General features: G+C 35.6%; 1 protein-coding gene across 11 annotated transcripts in view; it reads left to right on the top strand.

The window, feature by feature from the left end:
* Positions 1-19,268, top strand: part of TAFA5 (TAFA chemokine like family member 5) — a 471,130-nt gene that overhangs the window by 309,159 nt on the left and 142,703 nt on the right. For 6 of the 11 annotated variants that reach the window (XR_015804058.1, XR_015804057.1, XR_015804059.1 and 3 more), the window contains 2 exons: positions 14,532-14,659; positions 19,074-19,194. Coding sequence is in view for 2 of the 11 variants with exons in the window: in XM_088165781.1 (XP_088021907.1) it covers positions 14,532-14,659 (128 nt within the window). In the remaining 9 variants the exon portion in view is untranslated. The remainder of the gene's footprint in view (positions 1-14,531; positions 14,660-19,073; positions 19,195-19,268) is intronic. The other 5 variants (XR_015804061.1, XR_015804060.1, XR_015804062.1 and 2 more) reach the window with 1 other exon arrangement.

Genomic DNA, 19,268 nt, shown 5'->3' with positions numbered 1-19,268 from the left:
ATGTGTATTGTCCCTGTTAATCTGTTGGGTCAAAGTAGAAGCTACACATTTTTTAGTATAAATATACTGCTCATGTACTTGCATGTAAAAATATTTGTCATGATCTATGCATGAACTGCACAAAAAATATATGAAACTATAGCAGTAAGAGTGAAAGAACATACTAAAGGGTACGAGTGTGATCACCAGTGACTCTGCTAAGGAGAAACAATTCCTCGTTTTTATAGACTTTAATCTATAGACCCAGGAAAAAGTAAATAGAGTTTGTTCCTTATCTCCTGTAAGTTCCTCTCTATTAAGTAATAAGGTAGACCACTAGCACCCCAAGTGGGTAAGATACTGAAGTAACATCTAGTACGAAACTAGATATTAGCATTCAGAATTCTTTTAATATTCTCTTCTCATGTTCCAAATGTTTACACTTTGCTTTACAGTAAATGTGGGTTTGTTTAAAATCGTCCAGTATTAAAGATAGGTGCCAGAGAGCCTGATGAAAGCAGTTGCCATCTTTCTCCTGAAGCAATGAATCTAAATAGAATAGTTTTTCCAATATCTGAAACATGGGGGATATTTAGGAATTTCAGGAAATGAATGTGATTTCTTAATTTGAGAGTTATTTTGAAAGCTTCTATGGAAGAGAAGATAGATGTTTAAAGAAGTGTCTTGAAGTTAATACAATTAAACATGTACTTATTGACAAGAGAGGGCAGGAATGAGAGTGCATTCAGTAGCCTCATTTGGCACGTGGCTCTGCTAAGGAAAGCAGTTCATGGCCTAACTTCAACTGAAATAAATTTTTCAAAGAGCTAAAGATAAGATTCATCACTTTCCACTCCAAGTCCAGGGTTTGTTTAATTGACTTGTTTTCCCTAACTTTTATATATATATTCACATTAAGAAAAAACAGAAGGAATGAAATGTTGGATAAAACATTTGCCACATGTGCTTCTTGTCCTGGGAGTGAGAGTGCACATGATAAATGAGAGCCACATTGCTCATATCTTATCAAAAGGCTCTTGGGTCCAGCACAGCTGAGTGCTGTGTAGGAATCTGAATGGACTAGAACAGCATCTTAGCAGGTCAAGCTTCTTTAGGAAAGATTTTGTATTGGAGTCGGGGGAAACAATGTTCTGTAGGTATTACAGAGAATGGAATACCTAGCAGATTCCATTGTAAAGTAAATTTTTGTATTTTAAGCCAGGAAATGTGTGCAGTATGGATGATTATCATCTAATATATAAAGAAAAATGAAGCAGAAAAAATTAGACCGTTTTCTTTTTTAACAGCTTCATGATGCAGCTATATGTTCACACATTTTTGTGAAGTGTTAATGGCAAACACAGTAGTTAATGAGGTATAGAGGCTTGATGCTGTATTATATCTCAGGCAAAAAGATGTGTGATTTATCATATTTGTTTTTCTGTGTCCTTAATTTTTCTGTGATTAATGTGTGATGCATATGCAACGCTTTCTGTATTTTAATGGAAAAAAATTATAGTGTGTTTTTCCCCTCAAACTGGCAATGAAAAATCCTTAAAAAACAAAAATAAAAAAGAGAGTCACTTTTGAACACAAATGTATGAACATTTTTAATGCTGTCAATTTAGATCTATTATGGGAAATTCTCCTTGGATTAATTTATGGTATTATGGCTTACCGTACACCTCAGGGAATCAAGAACAAAGTTAATTGTTCCTCTGAGATGTACAATTTCCATCCTTTGCCCCTCAATCAACAGCTTGCAAAGCAGTAATTGAGAAATAAATCTGCGTGTATTATTTCTTCTTAGAACAGTTCTTGCTAGAACAGACAGAAACAGGGGCAGCTGGCTACTTGCAGAGGCAGGATGTTAAACTAGACCGATTCAGGTCTGATCCAGTATAGTAATTTCTGTGTTGCTTACCCTTAGCCTTTGTTATTCTGGGTCAGTTGATCAACACATTAGGAGCTGTAACCAAGAGTCTATCCATGTTTTGACCAACTGGTAAGGAAAAGCTTAGCAGCAGGCTGTACTGTGCCTGCTTATTCAGTGTGAAATAAAGGCACACAAGAGCCTTTGAGGGGTCGTTTCTTTTTTGTTTCTTGTTTTATGAGTGTGTGTTGTGTTAGTGGGAACTCAGGGTAACACATTCTAGACAATGTTACAGCTGTTCCTGAATGATTGAGTTTATTAACATGTCACAGAGTTGTGTAGTTCAGGTATTGGAAATATTGTGACTGACACTGAAGATGTTTTGGGGCAGTTAGATTCTCATATCTGTCTTTACATTACTGTAAAATGCTTTGATATTGCCTATATGCCGTTATTGCAAATTTTTGTAATCTGTTTTTCTGACCAACCCTGTGATACTAACTCTTGTCTCAGTCTTTTGTCTTGTGAAATTGCATATAAATTATAATTATTAGTGGTAGGAATTATAAAACATTTCAGCTTTCTCTTGTTCTTCTCTAGTTAATATGATCATTGCATCTACAGCATTCCAAAAATAAACAGTCTTACTTCATGGGACACCTCAGTGTTTGTCTTAGTGCCAATGTGTCAGCTTAATGTAGTATTGGCAACAAACCCCACCAGTTCCTAGCGTGATATAGCTGCAGATTCTTCCTGCTTCCCATTTGCTGCTCAGTGTTAGCAATATTTTGGGAATGACTCAAGGCTAATTGCTGTCCTTTCTTGTTCTTGTTGATCATACTTGTGACAAACCTAATAGTGCTTTTCCTATCCTTTACGGCAGATAAAAATTAAGATAAAACATCCTGTGGAAACACTGTGCCATTTCCACACAAAATCCTGCATCTGGTTGTTAATATGCAATTCCTGATACCATGAACTTTTTTAGAGGTTAGAAATGAGAAAGATCTTTTAGGTCACCTTGTCTTCCCCTCTGTTGTACGTAAAGTAGATTCGCATAAGGCGCCCATGTCCCCTCTGCACTGAAAGGAAGCATTCTTTCCACATGGCAGGAGTGCTTCACTGATACTGGAAAGAAGAGAAAAGACCTTTTTCCTGTAAAGGGTGTGTGAGATGAAGTTGTAGCACGTTGGCATAAAAGGCTCTTTGTTAATTGCTATTGTGCTAATGGTGCTTTGAGTATGAATGTTTTGTAAGCAAGAAACAGGCAATGATTCAGATGAGCACTGCCGCAAAGAAAACTTGAGCAGGGCTGGAAGTGAAAGAAAGTCTTTGGCATTTTGCAGTCTGTTTTTGAATGAGTTGCACAGATTCAAGTAGTCAAGACCATACATGTAATAAACAGGGCACTGAAGCTGCAGCATCCACTACAGATTTGTTAAAAAAAAAAAAAAAAAATCAAAAAACCCACCAAACCATCCCCCCAAACCAAAAACAAACAAACAAACAAAACCCCCCAAAACAAAAACAAACCAGCACTCATGTTACAGCAAAGCTGCTGAAGAATCTGCTTACAAATTTGTGTCTCTGTTATGCATACCTCTGTCACATATGCTCTGAGGTGTTGGTTTTCAGAAAATTGAAGTGCCTGCTTGTGCACATGGTAGACATTGCTAGTCTCCATACTATCAGATTGTGTATCTGTTTCCATGAAATTATTCTATATCTACCTTTATATATCTACCTTTTCATTAGCCAAAATTTAGGAATTTGAAGATTTCTTTAGAATAATATGCCGATAATGGCATATCTGAATAATTTTATGTTTACTATTATTATTAAGAAAAAGTATAATATACACAAACATATACATATTTCCATTCTTGAACATAAAGGAATTAAAGAAACGTGTAAATAGGCTCTACACTTAGGAAATTATGAAAGTGTTTTGTCAGTTCCACAGGAGAAAGTGTGCACATTATTCTACACTTAATACAAATTATTCTGTTATTCCAACACAACTAAAGTGGCTAAGCAGAGCATCCTGATGACCAGAGTAAAACACTGCAGTGATATAGTAACAGCAACTTTTATTCCTGATACCATAGATGCATAAATACATACATAAATGCCTAATAGCATAATTAGGCATACAAGGATAATTTAAAGGGCCATTTTGCTATGTGAAAATAAAAATTAAGAAAAAAAAAAAAGTGGAGTTTCCCTGGGGGGATTTCTTTAAGATAATTTTTGTATATTTAAAATGTTGAATCTAAATGAGCACTTAAATAGTTCAGTATTGTACTTAAGAGAAGCATCGAGAACTAGCAGTTGTTATTTCTTAATCTGCAAGGGGCTATTTCCAAGCTGCAGACTCAGTCAAGCAGGGCTTTATTCAGAAGAACCCTCAAGAAACCCATTTCAGGTTTTGGCTGAGTCAGGACTGTGAAGCTGTACTGTTTGCATTGTTACCAACTGTAGATATTTCCAATGAGATTTCCTCATTGCTCTTGCAAAGTAAGAGTCACTTGAGAAAGATCTTTTTCAGACAGTTACTGTTAAAAGAAAACAGTTATGTTCCTGCACATGAAATATTCTAACTTACTTCTATTCCAGTTAATTTTGTGGGTTATTATCTCCTGTTTATGTCCAGTCAACTCTGGATGTTTAATTTGTTTTATTTGTTTATTTTTATTTGTTTATTTGTTTTATTTTCCTTAAGATACTTTTTGAATGTTAAAAAAACCCACAAGAGCAGGAGATTTAAAATTTCAATAACTAACCTGTAGGAATACAGAGTGTTTTGTTAGAGATGTGGCTTTATTATAGCTGACAGTAGACCACTCAATCATTTGGAGTTTAGTAAAAGAAGACAAGTATACACCTATGACAGTTAAATTAGTCCTATAGGAATAATACTAAAATCTATAAAACTGAGTTTTGCCTTTGCCATTGAATTGTATAAGATGCCTTAAGCATCTTATAAGGACAGGCCTCCTGCTTGCAGAGTGGCTGTAGCATGGAAGCACATGCATTGCCTGCCCTCTAGAGAGGCAGCACTTCCCCCTTTTTCACCTTGGGGCCAGTCCTTCTAGTCTGATTTCACAGAAATAATTTTGAAAATTTAAAGTTAAGTTTTCTGATGGTGAAAAAAATAACAATATCAAGAAGACATGTGAATGTTCATACATTTGCTGGACATGTTCTGATACATCAAATAGTGCCTCTTAGGTCAGGAAAAACTATTCCTTCTAATCAGTGAATATTTCTGTTATAGAGCTCCTTCTGAACTGCAGTGTTAATAATTTTTATGTAGTAGAACCTACAGGATCATTGAAAATCAATTCTTTTTTGCATTAGGTACACAAAGTAAAAATGTCCATGCATTAGCTGTATTTTAGAGATGCACTGTCTTTTTAAGATATCTGTCTTCCAATTTTATGTGCATTATAAAAATAATTAAAAATGGGAACCTAATGTCAGTAGAAGACACTCATTTGTTTTTTGGTTTTTTTTAATTCTTACAAAATACTGATGTACCTAGAGAGAAAACTTGACTAAGTAATGAAAAAACAATTGCCCAAATTAAGCAAAAATTAGGAAAATTGTGTTAGATCATAAAATTTTGGGATAAGGAATATAATATATATTTCTGTATAGATGAAAAGCTGCATTAAAAAATTCACATGACCTAACCTGTCAGTCAAAAATCCTATTCTGCACAGCCATTATATCAAACTGCTGTGTGACAAGATGTATGATTGTGCAGTTGAGATATAAAACATCCACCTGTAAACAAGCTTTCCCCATGGACAGTGTACCAATACAATGCATGTTATGGAAACTCACATCTTTACTGTATTTTAACACTTTTGTTCCTCTGTTGGTCAAACACTAGGTAGTGAAAGCAGAAGTTATAAGGAAAGACCAGTTTCCAAGCTATCTAATCTCAACATCACAGTTCCCTGTGTCAAGTTTCCTGGGTCATTGACACAAGTTTAAAAAGAATCATAAGTCCTAATATTAATTGTATTCTTGCTATGAAAAGTACTACCATAAAAATGGCTCCCTCTTTCTTTGTTTTATTGTGGTTTTTTTTCTAAATTTTCGTTCTTGAGGCATTGATTTGTATCAAAATCCGCAGTGTAATTATAGCTTATTTTTAATATTTGATGAAAGCAAAAGCCACAGGCTTACGTCAGAAAGCTTACTGTTTACTGTCACACAACATCTAGTCACGTGGAATAGGGAGAAAGCACTTTGGGCAAGAGAGAAGTACAGCTTCATTGCTGAGTTCCCTTCTCTAATACTTTTAACTGTTCTCACAACAGCTTAGTCTGTTTCCGTGCTAGTGCTTGAGCTCATTTCAACTCCATTTGTTTCCATGTTCTGTTCATACATACATGGCAAAAGGAAGGAAGTTTCCCATTGCTCTGGTTGTTGACAAAGGAAGCCCATTGTACTTGAGAACAGCTGAATTATTATCTCTTTCAGTGCACAATAAAATGTCACCACCATGTCACAGCAGCAATATGCATGCTGACACCAGACTTGGAAAGTACTAAAAGCAATGAAGGCCACAGCAGAACTACTCAGCTCAATGCCTGTCCTTTGAATACACGTGAATAATATTAACTAAAATTCACAGAAATAGCTGTCAAAAGATTAAAGACTAACGGAGTTCTGTCCTCAAGCACAAGACCTCACATTCTGATTCTCATTGCTTTGCCCATGAAAAAGCAATTGTCAAATGGAAAGTGCATCTTGTTTTCTTTTTCTTTTTTCTTTTTCTTTCTTTTTATATTTTCCTTACTAAGTATATGCAGAGTTCGTTAAAGGTACCCAGTAAGACTGGGTACATGAACTCTCTACAGCTAGAGTCCCAAGAAGGACCTTGATCCTTGACTACAATTTTAGTGTGTGTCTTGTGAGCACAGAATCGGATACTGTGCAGTCAAATGTGAAGCTGCAGACAGGGTGAAGTGTCCAGTTATTCTTTGTTACCCATAAACATGAGTATTTATGCTCAGTCAGTGTTTTAAATGCTTTTTGTGAGGTTGATTTATAACTTTCCTGCCACCCTTCCTTCACTCCAGCCTCGCAATCTTTTGTTCCCAGCTTCTTTCCATGGCTCTGAAAACTCTGACCATGTAACCTAGAGTGAGTTTAATTATTACTGTGACATCCTCCTTAAAATTCTTGCTTGCTTGTGTATTCAGTGATTCCTTTTGTACGTTCACATGTTTCATAGCTAGGAGAGTTCTCAGGGTCCTTCCTACTCTTCCACAGCTGCCCAGCCTTCTCTGCATAACATAGAGATGGCAGGGAGTATCTGGTCAGTTCTTATTTGACTTTTAACCATAGTGAATCTGGTCTTCCACTGCAGTTCTCTGCTCATATCATCAGGAGGACTGAGACTACTGTACTTAAGAAAACCCAAAATGTTCTGGTCCTTTTCCTTCACTTACCTACACTGTCATACTGATTCTACTGAACAAGTTGCTCAAGTTTTTGACCTTGCCCATTAGCTTCAGTAGCTACTACGAATAGCTGGGATTTGTCCTCTTTTTCCTTCCTTTCTTGCCTTTTTTTTTTCCTAGTATCTCTTTTCCCATTACTTCCCATTTTAACCCTTCTTGTCTATTCTTTGCCGTGATCTTCAAATTCTCTTCTTTGGGTCTGAAATTGCTGTCCCTTTCCTGTGAAATTTGCTGTTCTCAAGGTGCTGGCAGCAAAGTGAAATGTGATGAAAACCTGGTCTCTGAAGGGTTCTTTGCTGGCATATCACTGATCAGATTTTTACTAATTTTTACTTTGCTTACAGCACACTAATTGAATACAGCAGGGCAGAACAGCAGGGGACAGAAACAGAAAACACTGAGTCTTGACAAAAGCTTTCTCTAGGGGTAGGTGTTCCATTAGCATCTCTTATTAGACAGCAAATGCTAACTACCCACAGACAACTAAGCAGTAAGATCATTCACAGATTGAAAAGCATTGAATATGTACATCTGTGGATATTCAGACAAGTGCTGAAATCCTGGGCAAAGTTGTAGGCCAGGTTGCCTATTCAAAGCACAGACAATTTAGTATTTAGTTAGAAAACTTTAATTTTGAAGAGACTAGAATACCATGTATTGTCCCTAAATAAAATTGAACATGTAAATTTTATCAGTATTCATAATTTATTATAACTGTCAGGATGCTTGTTGTGAACCTGTGAAATTTTGTAAATGATAACTTTTTTTTCTGTTCTGTTTGACTGCTTTGCAGGCAGTTGGAAAATATGTGTTATATTTGCTGCATTACTTTTCTGAGTAAGCAATTTTGCCAGTGAGAGTAGTGTTTGCCAGTGAAAGACAGAAGTTGAGAACAAATACACAGATACATTACAATTTCAAATGAAAGCAATTAGAAACAGAAGAATACTCGCCCTTGAAAAGTAAAATGGAAACAGACATGAGTTGATGGTGAAGCTGATTTGTAGAACACTTTCCATGTTAGGGTAATGTTTCTGTCATACAAATATTTGAGCATCTGGATGTAGACTAATGTAAGGTACCTATCACTGTATCAGTGAGTCACATAGTATTAAAGTTTTCAAAGAACTAAAAAGAGAGAAGTCAGAAAAACACATTATAATTTCTACACCACAAAAAGTCAGGTATCATGCTCCTTTGTATTTAGTCTCATATGTTTTTAATTGTTTTTTATTTAATGTTTGGGGTGTCATAATGAGGACATTTTTCTATTTGGAGACTCAAACAGAAAAAAAGATAAGAGCTGTTAAATTTCATTTCAGTGCTCCTAGAATCTGGATTATACTTCAGTTTTTGTTTGTGTAATTATTTCTAAGCTGTTAGTTTATATTTATTTCACAGAATCTTATGAAGATACAGCAAAACACTAATTATGTTTTAAAATTGAACAAATACATGGATGCCTTTCTAAATGCAGTAGTTTAAATTTGTTTTTACTTTTTAAAAGTATTTTCAAGTTTTTGCATCAGTGGTTTACTAAGCTTCCTGCATTCACTCAGTTTAATCCAACAACTTCATATGCCAGCTAATTCAGCTAAATTCCTAGGGACCACTCATGTAACTGGCAGCAGTGTCCCTTAGGGAGTCTTTGTTTGGGATAATAAGCATGAATGCATAATTTGGAGATTATCTCCTAGGCACTGTCCTGCTCCTCCTAAATAGATGTTGTACAAGGTGCAATCTACATAATTCCTGATAAAGTCAGATTTTCATTCTTTTTTGGGGTACAGGTGAACATTGATGGTATTTTCTCAACACAGGGGTTGCAATAAGTTTTATCTCTCAGTGGAACTATGATTGGATGAACTGCAGAAAAAGCCTCTGCCCTGTTATTCAGTCTTTTACTCATGATCTAGTTACCTGGTCTCAATTTGTAGCTTCTCTGCAGCCCACAGGAGATCACTTTTTCCCATATATTTCTCAAGTTCAGCTCAAGCGTCCCTCCCAATCTTGACAGCTAGAGCTAAATGATAAAATAGGTGTCTAGACATTGCTATATTGCTGTTCTTAGAACTAAATAGTCTTTGCTCTAGATGCCCTATAAATAATTGAGACAGTCTAACACTTTGTAAATTAGCAGTGCTTCAATTCTTTTTACGGAAGCAGAATGACTGCTGTAAAAGATATCCAAGCTTTGTGATGTTTCCTTGTTGTAAAATAGATTGACATTTGGGACTTTTACACTATTACAGTCAAATTGCTACTTTAAAGACAGTTCATGATTGCAGTGTCTTAGAGTGCTGAGATTCAGTTTGTCTTTCTGATGGCCTCTTTCCTACTGCTGCAATTTAACCAATGTATGTTTTTGAAAGCATATGACTGCATATTTTTATTGTTGTTTAATTTTTTTACATATACATATTAAAGTACAGTCTCTCTCTGAAAGAAGAAGGGACACAAAGGTCTCCAGTCTAGTGATCACTAAGAATTCAGAGGTTTTGTTTCCAGCTGTATAAGAAATTCTTGTATGACCTTGGTCAAGATGATGAACCTCTGTGCAAAATGAGGACCATGAACAGCATTTGCCAGTCATAGGTAAAACCAGGTAAACATAGGAAGTTCTGCAAGATGTTTGGGGATCTTTGATAGGTAGGTAGTGTATATGTACTGAAACAGGCAAAGGAGAGGAATGGTCAGAGCAAAAAGCTAGAGTTGAAAAAAATAACAGAAAAAGAAAGAATATCAGATAGCATTTAAAAAAGGCTAGGAGATGAGTGAGATGATGAAACCAGTTGGGATCATTTGGAGGTGAATAATTATAAAATACGTGGTCCTATTAAGTCTTTGTAGGGCACGTGAAATACACTACGATGAATGTGTTTGTCTATGTACTTCTGTGTACTTCTAAAGTGTACTTCTGAAGGCATTTCTGAACCTTGGGAATCCACTATGCTGATCACCCTTCATCAAAGTTCAAGGAAAACCACAGTGAAATAAAATGTGAAAATCAAAGAGGAAATATTTTCTCCAATTTGTGCTACAGCTTGCATAAAATGCTAAAAATTAGCATTGAAAAAAAAAGTGAAGAACATCATTCTGTAAAAAGTATAGGTGAGCCAAGTTCTCATTTAAGAAGTGTGTTTCAAAATGTTGTGTTCTGCTTGGGAGAAATTTTCCCTAGTCCCTGCTTCAATGTATCTTCTCTGCTACTTTTTTTTTCTTTCTTTTTACTTTGTTTAGGCTCATGTATCATCATTTTGATTATACTTTGTAAATATATAAAAATTTATAAATATTCACTTTTCACACCACCTTTTATGCATAGAAGCATAATGTGTTCTGAAATCATGTGTCAATATCCAAATCTTGTTTCAATCAGTATTCTTAATCAGTGAAAATAAAGTACATTTTTACTTTTATTTCCTAATCCATTCTCCAACATTAAAAAAAGAGAGACAACAAACTGTAACAATCTGAGTGTTTTAATTGACCACATTTTAGATGGTTGTAAGTTTTTGCATTTACTGCTGCTGAACAAGGCTTATCTCAGTTTTTTGCTGTGACAAACAGTTGATGATTTTCAGTTAAAATATTGACTAGAGATGCAGAGATTGATAATTGTCTCAGGACGAGGTGAATTTGGGAAAAGAATATCTAGAAAATAAACCTGATTTTCCATAGGACATATATATATATATATATATATATATATATATATAATATTAAACCAGGTGAGGGACTTATTGACAAAGCTTATCTAGTTGCAGTATTTAGGAGAAAACAATCTGTGGTGTTCTGAAACACTACTCAGTTGAGCAGTCTTAAATCAGACTATACTGCTCATGAATGGAGACTTTTTCTACTAATTACTGGAAATTGATTGCAAGTTTCTCTGTCTTACAAAACAGTTAAGATCACTTTGGTGGATAGTTTGTTGATACAACATCTGCTTGCATCCAATGCCTCAAAACTATTTGCCTGAAAACCCCTTGGATAGAGTCCATTTGTTCTCCAGTTCAAATGGCACTACCCAGGAAAGCAATTCTACCATGTGCTGAGCAACGTCAGCTCCTATTAACTGCAGTTCAAGTGAAGAGGCACAGCCCTTCTTAGGAGATGCAAGGTAGTGTCAACACAGATTCTAAAGCTGGAATTCAGTTCTTTGCAGAAGCTCTGCACAAAGCCTGTGTATCATTTAAGTGCCACCTAATTCTTTATAATGGAGCTTGGAGTGGATTTGAAGAAGCTGATAGGCTTTTTGCTCTCTTGTCTGCAGAGGGCTGCATTACACCCCTGGTGAATATACACAGTAAAAAGGCAACTACACTGCCTCAGGAAATACACTATATTCCTTTGCTTTGACTAGTGTAACTCAGTTTCAACTACTGATGAAAATTCTTTGATATTATGCTGATAAAAATTCTTGTGCATTTTGCTCCCTTCCTGCATTACACATTGAGCTTCACTCTCATACTGTGATATAATGTGCAAACCAAAAAGTGAAAATGCAAAAATAGATGTAGTCCTGCAGTCAAGAACAGGGCTCCCTCATGGCATTGTGTGTGAGGTGAGGCCCCTGAAGCAAAGCAATGAGTGGGTGGAGAAGCAGAATTAAAGGGACATAAAAATCAGTAATGGGGAAGCAGGGCTGGAAGAGGGCGTGGGGGCTGAGGAGGCACAGTTTTGATACTGATTAGCTTTAAACCATGTGAGCTGGCTAGCTTTTCCCTACAAAAAAAGTTCTGATTCTCAAGGCTAAATGCATGAGCTGGTCTATACACAGCATGGAACTGTTTCAGATTTTACGTTTTGTAAAATACCCTTGGTCTGTTTTAAATTTGTGTGGATATAGTAAATACCTAGAGCAAGGACCCCATGGATTTGTGATAATACCAATAGCAGCCAAGCAAACACTGAGAGTAATTCAGACATACTTTTTTTTTAAATAAGATTACTGCAAGTCATGTTTCCAGGAAAACATCCTAGCTGAGATACTAAAGGCAATCTAGTGGATATTTCTGAGTTTAGCTTAGAATTCAGTCTTTCAATGATCCTTCATATGGTTGAGACATTTATAGAAATAATCATTTTGATATATGAATTAAGAAAGATATGCATGCAACTAGGTCAGTTTTGGTATTAACATTTTACTGAGCTTTTTCTGTTAAGCCTGTAACTGGATGCATGTCTTCACTGAGAAAGGATGAGGCTATTATCTGTTGCAGGGGAGGGGTTAGTCTCAAAAACTGGTATGATCCAGTTATCAGTAGAGTAGTACCTCTGGTGCCCAAGTAGAATCCACATTTCTGTGTATTATGTGCTATAAAAGCCTAGCAGAGTTGCTTCAAAAAACTGTAGTTATGAATCATTTCACCACTGATTTATATATTGCCTAATGAATAGTGCAAATTCCTATATAGATATTTAGGAGCTTAGGAGGTTTTATAATTAAAATATTAATATGAATTTCAGATTGAGCTTCCACTGAAAGAAATCAGGATTTGTTATATTACTAGAGATTACCAACAATTATACCAGAGCTGAGGACACAAGTTGTTTTGTGACAAAATATTGGAAAGGGTTTTATTAAAAGACTGTAAATTACACTTCTCTTTCTTGCCATGATCCAGTGGCATTGGGAATTGTATTCTTAAGTAGTTCTAGACAGAAGAAGTCAAATTGAATCACACTTTCAGGTGAACATATAGCTGCAGCTGCCACTGGGATAAAGGCCTGGTTTTGGTCTCCTTGGACCTCAAATTAATTTGTTGCAGCATAAGCTTCTTGTACTCTTATTTCACTATTTCTCCTATAGTTCTCTTTTTTTCTGGGCTCATGATTATTGATGTGTTATGTGTCACACATAAACATAGAGGAAGGCATGATCTGTGTCCCCCTGTGTGGAGCAAGTTCTGGCCTTGAATCCTAGTTATGTATAAATTGAAGTGGTGAAACTTTCTTGTAGTCCAGGCAAGATTGGTGAGATGATCTTTGATGGAACTGGGGACCATTTTCTGCAGAATGAAAGCCTTACAGTTTGACTAAAAATTATTTTGGGAGACCTTACCTTGTTTAGCATATGGCATTGTGCAAGTGAGTGTCTCTCTGTATATTTATTTTATAAAAAGTATCCAAAACACTCCACTCTTAATATATTGTCATCAGTGAAGAGTGAAAGAATAATGGAATACCAGATATTAGTAATATTGTTTCTATTCTATGAGAAGGAACCCAGATACTACAAAAGTGAACTCAAAAGAAGCAGTATTATAGTCCAGAAAGCAGCCTACAGGTATTAAAACCCTTTCTCTCCCTACCTAGACAAAAAGAATTCTCCTTTACAACTCCCTTGTTTTAGTGCATTGCAGCCAGGGCTCTGTTGTTCCAAGACTACATGCTGTGTATGACCTTGCGGAAATTTTGCAGAACTGGCTTGCCAGAGACACAAGCATTTAGAGTAGACACAACACACGTATCACACCAGCTCTCTGTTAGAAACCTTCCTGGCTAGGCTTCTTTTCCCTTGTAGTAATAGGCTGTTTGTTCCCGTCTTTTTCCTCAGCTTATTGTCTCCTTCATGATTTCTCAACTTTTGCTTCATTCAACACCAGTCCTTCTTATGTTCCTAGTTTCTGACCTTGACTGTACCCCTACCATTGCAAGAATTACAGAGTTTCACAATAGCTGCCATTATAGCAACCCCTCTAACTGTTTATTATAGTTTTTCTCTTTCCCCTGCATGTCTCATATCTACTTTTAGTGTAAGCATTTCAGGATAAGAACTGTCTGCTCAGGTTTGTAGAGAGTCTAACACAAGGGATCCCGCTTGTGGGACACCAAAATTATTAGTTAGGATAGTAAGTCTTCAGTTATTAGTCCCCCCAACAACATTTACTTGATTGGAAGGAGCATGAAATTAGAACAATACCTAGTTTCAATGTTCTTTTGATTTATAATAAAGCTGTATTTTGGGTTTTTTGGTTGGTTTTTAAGTTTGAAATTAAATTTGTTGGCACAGCAGGTATTGCAAATAATTTTGTAAAGTGCCTAGGGCTGTCTACATCATAAACTATTGCTGAATTATCAGATAATGAAAATAGACAACTCAAATGAGAAAGTGTTTAGAGATAAGTGAAATGTGAATTCTCCTGCCAATTGTTTTTTGTTTTGTTTTTTCTTCTTCCTTTTCTGTTTCATAGCACGAATTATCAAAACAAAACAGTGGTGTGAAATGCTTCCATGTTTAGAAGGAGAAGGCTGTGATTTGCTAATCAATAAATCAGGCTGGACCTGTACACAACCAGGAGGACGGATAAAGACAACCACGGTAGGTCACTTCTCTGTTCTATACTTCTTCAATTTCTTATTCACTTTAGTTTCCTGGAAAACAACAAGTGAGATTTTTAATTGTTTTTCAGCACTTCTATGTAAACTTTATAGCTTCATAATTAATCTGTGTGCCCAAGTGTGCATGGTGAAATACACAGCAATATTATCACAAAGTACAATATTGGAAAAGATAACCAAGGAAAATGTGTAATTCCCATAGTTACTCAGAGTAGATATTATATCAAGGTTTTCTTATAAGACACCAGGGGCTTAACTACCATTTGTATCCAGCCTGAAGACAGTATCTTATTGTTTCAACAGACACAAAACCTTCTTATGCTGTGGTAATGCAGGGTGTAAAACTCAATGTGTGGTCTAACATGGTGAGAAGACATCTTTGAATGGGACTTCCAAAGAAAATATTTTTGCATTTCCATCTATACTGGAAAAACAAGTTGCACAGATAGATCTTTAGTTTTCAGTGAGATATACATAAAATATAGCAAAAGATCCCTTTTCCCACCTTCCTTTGGCTCTGGTTTGTTGATAAATCCCTCAGTTCTTTGATTAGGTGTCTTAGGGCATATGCTTGTATTGAAGCTGAAAGTATGTATGACAGTAATAGTTTCTAGGGCCTATAATGTTGATACATTATACAGATTTCTAGAAAATGTTCTGAAATTCCAGCAATTATTTGACATAAAAAACGGAAAAAATCTGAAGAGATATAATAGAGAAATTCTGTGATAGCTTGCTAAGCCTCTTGAAATTATTTCCCCTCTTTATAATATTTTTTTACATTTACAGGGAGCTTGAGTGTAATTTAAATAAGTGCAATTTCAAGAATATTTAGTCTTAAAAGTATTTATCAGTGAGAACTAAATTAATACCCATCATCCCCTGCACAATTTCTCTGTCTGAGCAGGAGACAGACAGCAGTATAAAATATTTTATGGTTTTAGAATGCCTGTATTTAGAAAATTAACATGATTTTCACTTTTTAATAAGTGGAGATTCAATAATGCTTTATAAGATACCTACAAAGCATATTTTATAGATTGTGATCACTGTGTTTATGCTTCCGTATTTACCAGATATAATATTCCTTATGGACAGGGTTGTAAGGCTTAACTCGTCTCTGAGGTCTTACTTAAATATAGTTTGTCTTTATATCTTTTGCATTCAAACTATGTAAATCTTTTGCATTCAAGTTATGTAAGAGTGACATTAAAAAAAAAAAACAAGGGAAGGAAAAAGGGTTTTTTAAACATTAATGCCAACATTCAAGGGCAAGTAGATCTAATACCATAACTTTGTCATACTTGAAATATAGTCTTAAATCTTGTTAATTCAGGGGTATTTTTTGTACCAGATGTAAACGGAAAACCCATGTACTGTGACACATTGCCAGCTGTCATTTTAGCTCTTTATTTGATGTTTAATGCTAATGGCATTACTGAGTAATGCAAAGTAAGCAGATGATCTATCCTTCAGTTTCTTCCTCTTCTTCACTTTAATGAAGTGATTCAGATATGCTTTGAGATTAAACATCAGAAGCCTGATTCTGAACTCTTACTTGTCTTTATAGCTATTTAATGCTATTGACATGAATGGAATGACTCATGACTTTGATTAATGTAAATGAAATCATCATCATTCCCCATCAGTAAAATTAAGACCACGGCAGGTGTAATATTGTAAAACAGACTCTCCCCACACAGATACGTCATTGTCATTGGTAAGGAAAGATTTTGCCAGAGAGACAACTGTGGAACAGCTCTGAGCATAAGCCCTCATCTAACATCAAGCAGTCTTCGACAGTTGGTTTCACACATGCAGACACACAACAAACACGCAGTACTTTCCAGTCAAGCCAGACTAGCAACTCAGAATGCTTACAGAAGCTCTGAATGCAGAAGGGGAGGAGGGAAAAAGACAAGAAGACAAGCAAATACAAAACCCTGCAATAAACTCTAGACTATAATACAGTATTCGTAAGACATTAAGAATTTTTTAAAAATGTTCTTTAGCTACTTCGTTGAAGAATAAGCTTTGGACCATGGTAGTAGATTTGAAAACTGTATTGTAAGATGACTCCATGAAATACATGACTGTGCTTAAAAGAAAAAAAAAATCTGACAGAAACACTTAGAGGCATTATTTACTGTAGCAGTACTCTCAGATCTACAGCTGCTAATGCAGTAACTGCTATTTCTGCTCCTAATCAACACACATGAGTTGTCACGCACTATCATGGTATTTAAATGAACTAGGAAGGACTTCTGGCCAGGAAGGGCCAGAAAAATGACCACCAGGTAGTATGGAGAAAAAAATGTCCAGACATACTGAATTAGTTACTGTACCCTGTTCTTAAGTAGAAATAATTTTTGACCACATCTCCAGCAACAGCCAGATTAGGTCTTTCATTATTTAGCTGCCAATTTTGTTAAAACACATTCGTTAATCTAATATCAGCAGCCTTTTCCTGCTGATATAACTTGCATCTTAAGGATATTTTTGGCAGTAGGTCTTGAGTTATCATACTGATAGTAGATCGTATAGCAGAGATATCACTTCTTGATAAATGCTGACAATAATTTGTCACCCATACTAAAGTCAGAACAGCGTTGAACTCTGATGGACTGAGAACAACTGTTGTGTTAATACCAGCTTTTCACATTGATTCCAGGAGGTTTTGTAGAAATGTAACTTTTTAACTACTGGGTTTAGAAGCAGGAAGTGTAAAGTTAGGGCTTATAGAGGTCTTATAGATGACATGAGCTCCGTTTTAAGTGAGAATACAGTTTAGGCTCTTAGTTAAATATGGTTCTTAAAAAGAAAGGAAGAAATAGGATTTGTTTTCTGCAGATGAGTTAAGCATTTAGTATTTTTTCTATGATAGTTCCAAGCAAACAACAAGTGAACAAATCCATTGCTGCAAAAACAAAAGTGCAGTTTCTGTAAAATGTTTGGAAAGGGCTGCTGCTTTTTACTTTATATTTTGTGTCAAAATTGTTTACACATTCTGTGCAGAGCCAGATTTTTTCAACTGGCTGGCACTTTTCGTGATCACCTCTGGAAATAATGCAACCAAATCAGAATTCTCTCCTCACATGAGTAGCAGTGTTTTATATCCATTTTGTGCTCACTTTGCAAAGCTCTAAATGACTGCACAAGGTGCAAGGCAAAGGAAAATCAGACTCTAAGTATACTCTAAATGGATCTGGATGTCACTTCTGCCCTGTTGTTCTTTCTACAAGGTGTGAATGAACCAAAGATTTTTCATCTGCTAAGAGGCTTTTAGAATTGAGGACTGACTGGGCTAACTGCCAATCTATGTATTAAGAGGCTGACTGTCAATACAAGGAAACAATATGGCAACTTGTAAAAGAAGATAGCAAGAGAATACTACACAATTGTTAGCTATTTTAACATACTACGTACTTTCATAAAGCAAATGTCCTTACAGTCACTTTAAAATCTCCTGCCTTTAAAAATTTCTTCTCCTTTTGCTATTCTCATTACTTTTTCAATTATTTATTAAAAATTAAGGTATATATTTTTTTAAAAAGATTTGTAGTTTTAATAGTGCCAGAAGATATACCTGTTTTTTTGGGTTTTTTTTAAGTTGCTCGAGGGCCCTTCCATTTTATATTTCAAGTATAAAACTTGCTGGTGTATAGATGACAAGATGCACAATGCATTGTTTTTACAGGGAGATTAATTTTTAGCACCCAAGTGTATATATGTTGTCAATGATCCATCACTACCTAATTGTACTTAATTAATTCCTTCTTCTACATAATGCGATTTCAATGCTCAGAGCTTAACAGAACATTCATGCGCCAGTTCCTCGGTAGCTAACCTTTTAAACCTTTGCGATTTTACTGCTAAATTAGCTGAAGTGGGAAATTAAGGAATATGGAGAAGCTAAGAGAGAGCTCACAGTGGATAAGAGGTGTAATTACTCTGACATGGAGCTCAGTGCTTAGCTAGTAAAATTTACTAAGGATCTAGCTTCACCAGGGGACCTGACTTTCTTAATAGAGTTTACTTACACACAGAGCAACTTATCATTCCTCACCATTAATATAAATGACATGCTGGCTGGGTTGGAAAGGCAATTTGTTCCTTATCCTGAGAAATACAATACGTATTTGTATTGGCTGTAGTCTAAATCCTAATTTTTTTCAGCAGAGCTTTACCATACATATATGTATTATTAAGGTACCTCAAATAAAATATACTGGTTTGATTTTCAGCGCTGACTTATGAACAATGTGCCTTCACTCATACCATTACATTCAGGTAAAAAGATATATATATATATATGTACACACATATAAATATACATATATATATATATATGTGTTACATATTTGTAACATACTTGAGAATTTACTTTTTTTTAGACTGAAGATCAGCTGGAAATATCCTGAGGCCATGGTCTAGTGGTCTGAGCTTGGGAACTGGGAGCCAGAAACTCTTGAGCTCTAATCCTGGCTCTGACAGTGACTCCCTCTGTGGCCTTGGGTAAGTCACTGAACCTCTCTGCCTCAGTTTCCCCAGCAGTAAAAATAAGATTGACAATGCTTAGCTCCATATGT

Source organism: Sturnus vulgaris, chromosome 5 (genome assembly GCF_052056855.1).
Source record: "Sturnus vulgaris isolate bStuVul1 chromosome 5, bStuVul1.hap1, whole genome shotgun sequence".
NCBI classification, from domain to species: domain Eukaryota; kingdom Metazoa; phylum Chordata; class Aves; order Passeriformes; family Sturnidae; genus Sturnus; species Sturnus vulgaris.
The sequence above is the reverse complement of the archived record's forward strand: the minus strand, read 5'-3'. Positions and strand labels throughout refer to the sequence as shown.